The 13,012-nt window shown below is 36.2% G+C and overlaps 1 protein-coding gene across 1 annotated transcript in view; it reads left to right on the top strand.

The window, feature by feature from the left end:
- The first annotated feature begins 568 nt into the window (after positions 1 to 568).
- The window catches only part of hspbp1 (HSPA (heat shock 70kDa) binding protein, cytoplasmic cochaperone 1), a 17,206-nt gene continuing 4,762 nt past the window's right edge, over positions 569 to 13,012 (top strand). The window contains exons 1-7 of the mRNA XM_016525790.1: positions 569 to 788; positions 1,773 to 1,892; positions 2,783 to 2,987; positions 3,067 to 3,291; positions 5,098 to 5,253; positions 5,957 to 6,053; positions 6,170 to 6,281. Coding sequence (XP_016381276.1) covers positions 1,773 to 1,892; positions 2,783 to 2,987; positions 3,067 to 3,291; positions 5,098 to 5,253; positions 5,957 to 6,053; positions 6,170 to 6,281 — 915 coding nt within the window. The 5' untranslated portion in view covers positions 569 to 788. The remainder of the gene's footprint in view (positions 789 to 1,772; positions 1,893 to 2,782; positions 2,988 to 3,066; positions 3,292 to 5,097; positions 5,254 to 5,956; positions 6,054 to 6,169; positions 6,282 to 13,012) is intronic.

The raw sequence follows: 13,012 nt of genomic DNA, 5'->3' as shown, positions 1-13,012 counted from the left end.
CCGTAAGGAAGGGAATATTATAACTCGTCTGAGAATAGGTCACACAGGACTTAATAGTACATTGTTTAAAATTGGCAAGCACCCAACTGGGGAATGTATTTATTGTAGTCAGCAAGAAACAGTTGAACATGTACTGCTTCATTGCAGGAAATACAACAAAGAAAGATGCCATTTTATTCAGTCATTAAAGAAGGTTGATCACAAAGACTTCTCTATAACTGGTATTCTAGGGGAAAAGGCTATATATGATTACATCATTAAGTTTATTAAAGAAACGAAGTTAAGTAAAATAATTTTAAAAAAAGTTTTTTTTTGTATTTTCTTTGTATTATTATTAAAATCTGTTTATTTCTTTATTTTTATTAATTTTTTTAAATTATTATTATTATTTTTTTTAGTTATTTATTTTATTATTAATAATATGATTAATGTTGTTGTTTTTTTTCTTCCCCTTCTCGCATTATGTCAATCCCATAAGCACGTATTCTGTTCCACACTCCAGTCCAGTCGGTGGCGGTAATGCACCTACAAGTTGGTTTGCCAACCGCCAATAAACACCAAAGAAGAAGAAGAAGAATAAAGTTCATGACGTCTTTGCGCGTCGACGGTTTCCGCACGAGCCGCCGAGCAGCAAAGATCTGGAAGCTTCTGGGGCCGCAATGATCAGTTTATATTAGCGGTGTTTCTGATACCCGTGCACGTTATTAGTACTGCTGCGGGGAAACTGTTTGACACACGGCCGTGTAACGTCTACCGCTAATAAACTTTGGCACACAGCATTTTCAAAGGTAAGCCCGCTTGTTTTTTTAAATTTTATCTCTATTTTGTAGAAAATTATTCAGTTTCGTTGTATATTTGGCTGTTGGACGCTTATCTGTGAGATATAAATTAAATAATAGGAATAAATACTTTAAAACATATAACGTTAACTTTGTTATTATGAATTTGAATGCACCTCTGAGCCTCATTAAACAGTCTGTAAAAAGGCCTAAATGCCACTTTTGTGTTCTTCTGTACACCTCTGTAGTGCAAAGATGAATTTGTTGGTTTATTTTGGTTTCCTTTGATTGGTAACTTATGCTTTCTGATTGATTCTTATTACTCTAATTGAATGAATTGTTATACTCAAAAAAAAAAAAAAAAGTTTATAGATATATTTACACGGGGTGCCTTTGATCTTGATACCATAAAAACATGGTTTAGAGGAAACATGAAATAAGCTTAATGTTATTATAAATTCTAAAGTTTTTTTTTTATAGTTACTTAAATCTTAAAGGTCATCTAAAAGTTACCCCAACTTAAAATGAATTTTGGCCATTTCCACCACTGATTATATCTGCAAGTTAAATGATAGTAATAAATAAGTAAAAAAAATATATATATCTTTGATAAAATATCTGAAAGTGAAATAAAATAAATACATATGTGTGAGAACTTCATCTGTGAAAATATAACTCTAAATGAAAAGAAAGAAATGTTTATCTGTATTGTGTATCACATCAAAAACATCTGTGACAATATATCCGTAAGTGAAATAAATTAAATATGTCTTATTAAAAAAGTGTTTCACTGTTCTCAACATGACTGTAACAGTTACCACAAAAAGTCAACCAAACAAATATTTAGTATTACAAATTGTAAATAACAAATGTGATTTTGTGTCTCCAAAAAGCTTACCTATTAAAATATTAAATATTCTATCTATCTCAAATCTATCTATTTAAAAAGCAAGCAGAAAAAGTATGCTGTGTGATGCGCCTTTTTCTCCTTAGATGGCAGAAGGCAGAGGTAACAGGAATCACCCCCGCAATTTGCAAGGTGTGCTTCAGATGGCTGTGGAGGCCGGTTCTGCTTCTGAAGGTCCTGCTCCACGAGAACCCATGACAAAAGAGGTGGGAAGAGCTCACGATGCTCCATCTAAACCGCAGCACCAACCACCGTGCAGTCTCTGATCGGGCTGTGAATCTTCACTGGTTTCACGATTCGATTAGATTACGATTCTCATGTCAACGATTCGATATCATGATGCATCACGATGTGTCGCATCCTCAATTTTAAATATTACTGCACATGGCTACATTTTCATATACATTTTATATCAAATTTATTTTGTGCATTTGTATTAAATCATATAAGCAGGCTGCTTTTTAAAATAATTACAAATTAATAATAAATTAAAACAATTGTTAAGAATTTAACCGACTAAATATAGCTTCAAAAAGCAAATATAAAGTAATAAAGGGGGGGATGAGACAATTACAAGTGATAAACAAAAAGTACTTTCAGTATCTGAGTGCTTTAAGTTTCCGAAAGTTTACAGACAATCATAGTTATGGGTTTTTCTTTTTTCCTCAGCATTAGTGCTGTTTGATTATTACTGATGAGATCATAGACAGTGGCAGCTTTAATAGGCTGCATTCACACTAATGCACAGATCTATTTCGACATATCAGGTGTTTTGGTCAATTAGTGTATTGGACATTAGTCAATAACGCAAGAACGCAATGACAAAGAGTCATTTTTCCAGATAAAGTCAGTTCATTGATGTCGGGATGCGCCGCGGTTGTCTCTAGTCTAGCGAACACACACGTGCCATTTGCGGGAAAAAAACCAAGCTCAGAATCGTGATGCATCAGACAATAAATATTTTCTCCCACCCCTAATCTCTGATATGTGTCCCGACAGATTTATAAGTGTATTCTGTTGTGTTGATGTTTGTGTTGCATATTAAAACACTTTTTCTTATCCAAATAGAAGTAAGCCAATTTCTCTTTTTTTTTAGAGGATGGAGTTTCTGAGAGGAGCTCTTGCAGAAGTGTGTAAAGGACAGATGGATGAGGTCGAGCAGATGAAACAGTGTTTGGCAGTGCTAAGTAGAGATGAATGCAGGGGGAGAGGGAGTGAGGAAGAGGAGGAGGAGAAGGATGAGCGAGAGGAAGTGCTGGAAATGCTTTCTGAGCTCTGCGAGAACTTGGACAATGCCAGAGGTGTGTGTGTGTGTTTGCCTTTCAAACCTCCTTGTTGTCTTCTTGTAACACGTGCGTCACTTCTCTGCGTGTTTTGCAGATCTGATGAAGCTGGGCGGGCTGGATTTGTGTATGTCACGGTGTCTCTGTCACTCCGAGGCCGGGATTCGATGGAGGGCGGCTCAGCTTATTGCCAGCTGTGCCCAGAATATGCCAGAGGTGCAGTTCTACCTGCTCAACCAGGGGGCGCTGCTGACACTCCTGCAACTCGCAGATCACGACACAAACAGCACAGTTCGAGTTAAAGCACTCTACGCAGTGTCCTGTAAGTATAAATGTGCATATATTGACCAATAATAAAGTAATATATTGACTTGATATTGACCAAGATTTTACACTGGATATCAGGATATTCACTAAGCGTGTGACTGTAAGCGAATGTTTTCATGACCACATCAGGATTTACTATTAACTTTTGTACTAAAATTTATTCTGTGCTAAGAAATTGTTTGGTACATAGAAATCATCTAATCATCTCATTTTAATAATCTAAAATATATTTAAAATGAAATAAGCTGTTTTATAGCTCAAGATGCAAGGTTCCTCTGCATAAAAACAATTAAATTAAATTCAAGTTTATTTGTATAGCACTTTTTACGATACAAATCATTGCAAAGCAACTTTACAGAAAATTAAGTTTCTACAATATTTAGTGGTAGCTTATCAGTGGTGACTGTCAGTTTATGTACATATGGCAGAAATGTACGGAAAAATCAATTAAAGACGTAATCAAACAGACGATGAACACTATTAACAGCACTTATTATATGATGCAATCAAACTTATAGCAAAGTTTGGTATAGTTCTGTATGTAATACTCTCTTTCGTTCATGGTTTTTGCGGATGAGGGACGTCTGATTTGTCAATTTTTACTCATTGACTAGTTTGTTTCAAAATACTACAGTAGGGTTGGGCCGATAGACGATGCCATCGTCCATCGCCGATGGCTGATAGACATCACGATGTTGAGCCGGCATCGTGATCCCCCTCCCCCCGCATCCCAATACCGTGTTCGGAAAGAATATGACGTGTAGGCAGAACCCCTAAAGGAAATAAATACGAGATGGGAGGAAAATATATATTTCAATATTTTTCCTCGCAGTTATTTAATTGGGTAATTATACTACATATTTCGGCATCAGGGACCCACTATTATACCTGGCATTGAAACTGGCATCGTGCTTTTGAATGCACGATCGCTTTTAGTTTCACTTTCACTTTTCGCGATCGCACGTATACTGTTGATACAATGGAGCGGCAGTACTTGCCACACATTTTATATGTTTGTCAGTGGTACTGAGGATCTGCAAATCATTCGCCTTCGCCTTCAGTCATCTCTCCTTACTCTATTTATGTGGTAAGTGAAATTTTATGTACTGTAATGTAACAGGCAACCGTTACACCATGTCTACACCGGACGCAATACTAAAGTCTATCAAAGATTTTAAGAAATTAAAGACGCATCAACTAAAGTCTGTCTACACTGGATGCGAAATAAGCGACCGTTGAAAATCAATTGAAATTTGTGTCAGCACGTCATAAATAGAATGCGGCAGCAGTTTACTGTGTTTACTACACGCATCCAGTGTAGACCGCATCACTGATTATAATGAGTTCTATAGACTGATCTATGTATAATAAATCTCTGTTATAGATCAGTGGTTCTATAATATTTTGTCGTGCCGCGCCACTCGCGTCTGGTGTAGAAACGGTGTTAGGAATCGTGTTTTCCCTTATAAGGATTCACGCTTCGGGCACCCCCCTCCCCCAGTCGCCCCCGCCATCGTCCATCGCGATGTTTCACTGTAGACATCGTCCAATGCCAATTTTGTAGACATCGCCCAATCCTATACTGTAGGTTTTGATGGGATGTCACAATCTTTGATGTTAACGACAAAAAACATGGAAAACCTTTGCTCTTACTTTTCAAAAGTTGATAAACCTATTTATTTGGGTTATTTTTGATTGGTGACTCGACATTGTTTTTTTTTCAATTGAAAGGCTTCCAGCAGCAAGTCTCCTCTTTACACTGTCTCTGAAGTTAAGCATCTACAACTCTTGTCTCTTGCAGGTTTAGTCCGGGAACAGGAAGCAGGTCTGCGGGACTTCGTGTCACATGATGGCTTTTCAGTGCTGATGAGGGGGATGCAGTCAGACAGTGAGAAACTGAGAACTAAATCAGCATTCCTTCTGTTAAACCTTCTGACCAGTCATCCAGAACACAAAGGTAGTGCTGAATCTGGACGCATTCAGTTAGACCATCATGAGTCCAGTTTGTATGAGTAGCTATGTTTCCATCATTCTGTTTTCATGTGCATTTTGAAGTATCGCATTATAAACGAGTAATGGAAACACCACAATTCGGGGGAAAAAAATCCCTTAATTCACAAAGTTTTTACGATCAGTTGAGAGCGAAAAAAAAAGAGTTAATGAGAGATGGAAACACATTTACCCAATAAATTTCTTCATGTGCATATAAAAAGTAATGCGACATTACATGATGGGACGGGATAATTTGACTAACCAGCGGACCGATCTCGTTGCACAGCATCTCAAATGTTGTTTTGGTCGTTATGCAATGTCTGTCATCAAAGTATTTCGGTAAGATTGCCTTACACAACTGTGTTCCCAAACAGCAGCATCCACCTCCGAAAGCAATGACTGCATTTATTGTGTTTCGTCTGCTCGCTCTGAAGCGCAAGTAATTTAAAATGATAATATTCAGTGGCTTCTCCTACTTTTCTTAGTAATATTTAGTGCCAGATTATCAGGAAGTGACGATTTTGTTCTCTTTGATAAGTTGGATGGAAACTGTGCTTTATTCACAACTGTTTTATGCGATATTCCAGTTTTGCATTTAAGTTAAATTCACAACTTTGGATGGAAACATAGCTAGAGTTTTATGTGTTCGATCCTACTTTCTTTTTCAGATACGGTGTTGTCAATGGGGATGGTGCAGCAGCTGGTGTCAGTTCTTCGCTCCCCTCATTCCTCTGTACATGAACATGTGCTTGGTGCCCTCTGCTGGTTAGTAGCATTGTTGCATGATGAAAACCAAACTGCAGTATGCCGGTGGAATTACATCAGCTTTTGGAGTTTGAGACCCGGTTTCTGACAGTGTTTTGTATCATGTATGTTTGTAGCTTGGTTGAGGACTCTCCCCGTGGTGTGAACGATTGCAGAGATGCATCGCTTGGCTTGGAGGAACTGCTCAACCAGCGAGTGCAGGACCTAAGGGGGCGAGAGGAGAGCTTGGTAAACTATTGTTTTAAAGTAAACATGAAATCAAAATGGACCCTGTTTACTTTTTTATTTTATGTGATTTTTTTGGTGAATATTATTAACCTTTATTTAACCAGGCTAGTCATTTAAGAACAAGTTCTTATTTACAACAACAGCCTGGATAATTCTTCCAAAGACAAAAAGTTTACTTTTGTAATCTATCATCAAAATTTAATAGCTTGTTTCGCCTCTGAAATGACTTTCCTTCTAAGCTCGCATCACCTTGGCCACACATAAAAATAAAAATAAAAAAAAGTTGTAAACAAACAAAAAAAAAAGATTATTGGAGTATGTGTTACAAGAAAATCAATTTCAGTCTTTTTACTTAAACATTTCATGTTTAATTCAGTGTGTTACTTGCTGATTCTTTGTAATTATTTGTGAAATGTACTTGCAATTTCTAAATGAAAATTGTTTCTTCACCAATTTTTTTTTTTCAGTGTAGATATAAATTATGAATTTTTTTTTGGACGTAGTAGTTTAGTATTGTCCTGATTCATCTGTAAGATTTGAACAATCAATTGCAAAATGTTTAACACGTAGCTGATTAAGATACTGTACATAGTTCTGATCCCATGGTAACTCATAATGGAAAGACTAGTGGTCTTTAAACCGCGCTCTGTTTCAGAACAAGAAATAAGACACTTTTTTTTATTTTTATTAAAATGATCAAAAAACATTTATTTATGGTTTATTCAGGATAATTGGGACATTTTGTGCCAGTCATTTCAATGTCAAAACTTTCCCAATTGATCTGAATTCACTTCTTTCAAATAAGATTTAAACTTTTCCAAATTTCCATTAAAATCCTAACTGTTTTTCTAATTGGTGAACTGGTCAGGTTGTTTACCCTGTGATAAAACATATCACAAAGTAAATTACATATCAAAGGCTGCTTCGATATATAGTAAGACAAAAATAGAAGCTTTATCTATTAACACAGTTTCCACTTATTCACAAGAACTATTTATTTTTTTTGTTGCTAGAATTATTAAACATATCTGAAAGATTACTAGCAATAAGAAAACACTTCTCTCTAAGATTACGTACTTTGTAATAGGTGTTATAGAATTTCTCAGTTTTTTCAGTCTCTTTGAATAATGTTTTAAGTCTCGAAGTAAATTATTATTTTTTGGTGATATCCATAGAGAAGTTAAGATTTTTGGCTTTTTTCTTTTCTGGCTTTGGTTTGAAAGTATGTAATTGGGTTTTGGTTTGTTCAACTGTAAGCAGACTGAAAGCATCTGTCACTTTCTCAAAGCTAAATCTTTATATCGTGGAACACACTGGTTTGTCAGCATGTGCTTACGTAAGTGTTAGCATGTATTTATAATGCGTATGAGGTGCAGGTAGATGCATAACCGGACTGCGTGAACAGAGACTCTTCAGTGCTCTCAAGATCTGTCCTGATGCATTGGCACTCGCGGATGCTTCTCTCTTTGCTTGTGGTGTTTGCTGCTGAAGGTAAGCCACATATTCAGTTTTTTAGTCACTATGCGGAATAATTACTGGTTTAGCACTAGATATATTACCAAAATTTTGTTCACTCAAAAGTTACATTTATGTATTTTTTTTTTTTCCACCTTTCTTCCGTCATGAGCTAAACTATCTAGAATGCTCTTTTTTTTCATTCAAGATCTGTCCTGATGCATTGGCACTCGCGGCTGCCTCTCTCTTTGCTTGTGGTGTTTGCTGCTGAAGGTAAGCCACATATTCAGTTTTTTAGTCACTATGCGGAATAATTACTGGTTTAGCACTAGATATATTACCAAAATTTTGTTCACTCAAAAGTTACATTTATGTATTTTTTTTTTTCCACCTTTCTTCCATCATGAGCTAAACTATCTAGAATGCTCTTTTTTTCATAATCGGGTCAAAACATTTAAAAAGAACATACAAGTATAGTAAAAGTTTTTGATGTAACTTCCAACTCTGCTGAAGCTGTATCAAAGCTTTGTTTGAGTAACAGACCAAAATGTATTCATTATTCACTTAAAATATTGCTCTACTTCATCCCAGGTTTGACATCAATGACAAAACATAAGAACCTATAACATTTCACAGTCATTGTGGCGATGCACAAATTTGATGTTTGTGTATGTATAATATATTCATTTCAGTTATGTCAGTTTCACAATACAGTTTTGACTCATGTCAAAGAGTTAATTTTATTGCTTGGTATTTTTTGGATTGGGGAGGATGTTTTGGGGTCTGAAAGTCACAGTACAATGAGCTCTTGATCCTTGATTGCTCATGATATGTCTGCTTTTATGAGCTGTGGTTAAGGAAGAATGGTCACTATTGAAATTGTCTTGTTTTCTGTATTTTTCCCCCTCATTTTCCATCAGCCACCACCACAAATGGTCCAGGCTCTAACAGTTCGTCGCAACTTAAATGAGTCTGAGAGGAAGAGGCTGCATGATGTTATGAACCAAGGGTTTGACCAATTTGTCCATGTTTATGCAGGTAATTAAAAGTATTTATTTATGTTAACCATTTTATACTGATTACTTATTAAAATATATATATATATATATATATTTTAAACATAGTATTTATTTCTATGAATACATCTCCTTAATATAACTTTTTCATTGTTTTTTAAATTAAATTCTAAGCTAACTATTTTATAGTTTTAAACTTATAGTTTTATATATACTTATATAGTTTTACTTACCAAGTAAATCAGTTTACTTATGACTAATGTTAACATACAGACTGTTTTATTTGCTTAAAATATTTGAAATATGTATTTAAATAAATACATTCTCTTACTAAATATAACTATATTTTTTTATTTTACGTTTTTGTTATTTTTAATTTTATATTTTAAGCTGACTTAAAGGTGCTGTATGTAATTTTTTTAAATGTACTAAAGTATAAAAATACTAAGAAACCGAGCAGATATTTAAGAAACATGCTTTCACATACTCGTTTCTCTGAAAAACAATGGAACAGCCAGTTTTTCTACTTTTGAGATGCGCGTTCCGTGTTGGAATGTCTATTTTTGTTTTGGTTTGTGGGATTCCGCCCACTGCCAGTTTCAACACCCCGGGTTGCCAGCTGGTGGAAATTGCAGATTCTACCCAACCTAAAAGCCTCTGCATCCATCTAAAAAAATTCTAGATGGATGGATAAATCAATGCTGTCACAGGTAGTTGTAGTCTAAGTAGCACAAGAAGACAAATAATCCAAGAGAACAGTCTTTAATTCAAAAATCACTCAGGAACACTTAGGAAAACGGATCACACAACACCTTAACACAGACGTAGACAGGACAATGGAACTCTGTGAACTCTGGACAATGCAATGGAACACAAGACTAAACGAGGAACTAATGAGTTAATTAATCAGCGGCTTGCTAATTAATCACCTCACACTGTCAATTGCGCACGTTCCTGTTGCATGTCCTCAATCTGGCAACCCGTGCGAGTCTGAGAAGGAGTGGAAGGGAGAAACAACTCTCTCCAATATATTGAATTTGGACTGCGGTAACCATTTCAACCACTAGCTTTCAATTTTACATACTGCACCTTTCAATTATTTAAATATTTTTAACTGTGACATTTTATATTATTTTAATACTGTTAAATTAGAAATATTGTAATAATATCATTTGAGCACCAACAAAAAGTAAACCACTTTATTTATGACCAATTTTCAATCTGTCAGTAGCAATAATGTGTTCTCACATTGCGTTTTTCTCTCTCAAGTCTGTCCCAAGAGGTTAGGAAAGTCCCAGTTTGGACCATTAAGCAGATTACACGGTTTAATTTCTTATAATTATCATTGGTTGTCCCCTGTAGTTTTGTTGCAGGTTCTGATGGAAACCTGTACAAAGGTTGTATTACTGTATTTATCTGTACTGTATTTGCCTTGATGACTGTGGCAGCAACAATGAACACAATCAACTAATTGTGTCTCTGGAAAACAGTACATGTATTACTAATAATAAATGCATAATAAATTCCATTTAAAAAATCATATTGTAACACAGTTCGTAGTCACGGGAAGAAGGAGGCGGGAACCGGCGAACATTTAAACAAAACTTTAATAATAAAATAAACACAAAATAGCACGACAGCCCCTCGCGGACGACTGTCGCGCACAAACAGAACCAAAATAAAATCCAGGCCTGGTCCTCTCTCGTCCAACACTGTCGTCACTCCTCCTTTTATCCTTCCGGAGCTCCTCCGTGGGACTCGAGACCGGTGAGTGGTGCAGGTGTCGCTCATTATCAATTACTCCACCGGCCTCGCTCCGTTCCCACGGCTCTCGGCCCCGCCCCCACTCGTCACACATATCTATTGTTTTTATGATTATATTTTTGTTATTACACATTACATCACAAATTAATCTAGTCAAGTAGTTTAAGGCCAATTGGCAACATCATACTAAATTGTTTCATAAATAAAAGCAAAATCTAAAGGCAACCTGAGTGAACACAAAATTAAGTTTTAAATGATAATTTTATTAATGATAGTATCTAATACTAACTGTGCCTCTGTGACTATGTATTTGCCCCTGTATTTACTTATTCGCAAATCTATGAAACTGCATTCATAATGGAGTTCAGCTGGAACAGATGCAGCCAGGTCTGATTACTGCACTCCTGTTCAATTTAATCAACACATAAATAGGACTTTTTCAACAGCATGAAATTAGTTAATAGGACTTAACCAGTAACACACTAGGTCAAAGATGAAAGAAATTCCATAAATTATGATGAGGAATAAGGTGATTGAAATGCATCAGTCTGGGAAGTAGTGAGGAGAAGTCTGATTCATTTCCATGAACCGGTTCTTTTGGATGGTTTGTGTCAATGAAATGGTTAAAAAAAATATACACACAAAACAAAAGTTCTTTCTAATGTTTCTGTTTCATGGTATAATCATATGCTGAAACATTCATATGTGTGAATGCTGTCACGAATCCGGTCTATGAACTTCCGTTCACTCGCCACCAGAGGTCACCCGCTCACAACATGGACTCTCACACTACACAGACTGTTACACTATACCCTGGACTACATTTCCCATCATCCATTGCACTGATTGCACACAGCTGTAACCAATCACACGCTCACCACACACACCACACACCACACACACCACACACACCACACACACCAACATCACACACACTTTCCTGTGTTCAGATTCTTGCCTGTGTTTTCGGATTGCCCTTTTTGTCTTGCTGTTTCGGACTCTGTTTGCCCCTGCCTGGATTATTGCTATATACCTGGATTATCTCTCTTTGCCTTGCCCTGTTGGATATTGTTCACCGTTGAGCGACCCACGCCTGTTTACTGGACTGCTCTTGTGTTTTGCCCGTACCATACCTGTTCGCTGGTGTTTCAACCCTGCCGTGTGTGACCACATCTTTTAATAAAAGTTTTGCACATGGATCCGCACGTCTCATGTTCTGGTTACTCCGTAACAAATGCATCTTGCTGATTATTACCACAAAAGAATGAATTGTTCAAGAATCAGACATTACTGCTGGGAAGGGTTACAAAGCTATTTCAAAAGCTGTTGGGCTCCAAAGAACCACGGTGAGAGCCATTATCTACGAATAAATAAAACTTGGCACAGTAGCAAACCTTCCTATAGATGCGGCCGACCTTCCGAAATTCCTCCAAGAACACAGCAATGACTCATTCAGGAAGTCACAAAAGACCCAAGGACAACATGGAAGGAACGACAGGCCTTTCTTGCATCAATGAATCTATCAATATAGAATCAAAAAATAATTCTGCTCTCAGAAAACCCTGTAGAAGAATATCTGGCCTTCAGTCTGTACGTTGAAGCTCAAGAGCAATTGGATTGCGCAGCAAGACAATGATCCAAAGCACAGAAGTAAGTCCACCACTGAATGGCTAAAAAAAAATCTAAATGAAAGTTTTGGAGTGGCCTACTCAAAGTCCTGACTTGAGCCCAATTGAGATGCTGTGGCCAAAATTCCTCCACAGAGATGTGAAAGACTGATCTCCAGTTATTAGAAGGGTTTGGTTGCAGTTATTGCTGCTAAAGGTGGCACAACCAGGTTATGAAATGAATGCACCACATTTAATTTCAATAATGTTATTTCTTTAATGTTTGTTATTTGGAAGGGATTTCATGTTACTAGACAATATTCACATCTAAATTATGGACAACTTATTTCTTTATAAAAAAAAAAAAACACACACACACACGCACGCACACACACAATGTTCACAATTAATGCAGCATTTAAGTGAAAATGAAGCAAAAGGCTACTTAAAATCATTTGAATGGAGGAAGATTAGTGCCACCTGGTGGAAATAAATAAAATCATCTAATATCATGTTTTTTTTTTTTTTAGATGGAATTTTGTGCACACTGTAAATCCCAGGCTGTTCAGAAAAAAATAATGCAGCATTTAAGTGAAAATGAAGCAAAAGGCTACTTAAAATCATTTGAATGGAGGAAGATTAGTGCCACCTGGTGGAAATAAATAAAATCATCTAATATCATGTTTTTTTTTTTTTTAGATGGAATTTTGTGCACACTGTAAATCCCAGGTTGTTCAGAAAAAAAAGCGAAAGCAGCTTGCACAAAATTTTTTTAGTTTTCGTTCTGAACAGTAACATGAAAGTTTTTAGTACACTGGAGACAAATTAAATGTTACTGTGAGCCTTATCCGATTTATCAAATTTATGTCAGTTCAACATTACTTTTTAA

This window comes from Sinocyclocheilus rhinocerous, unplaced genomic scaffold (genome assembly GCF_001515625.1).
Source record: "Sinocyclocheilus rhinocerous isolate Xijiao unplaced genomic scaffold, SAMN03320098_v1.1 scaffold182, whole genome shotgun sequence".
NCBI classification, from domain to species: domain Eukaryota; kingdom Metazoa; phylum Chordata; class Actinopteri; order Cypriniformes; family Cyprinidae; genus Sinocyclocheilus; species Sinocyclocheilus rhinocerous.
Note: the sequence above shows the minus strand (reverse complement) of the source record. Positions and strands in the feature narration are given on the sequence as shown.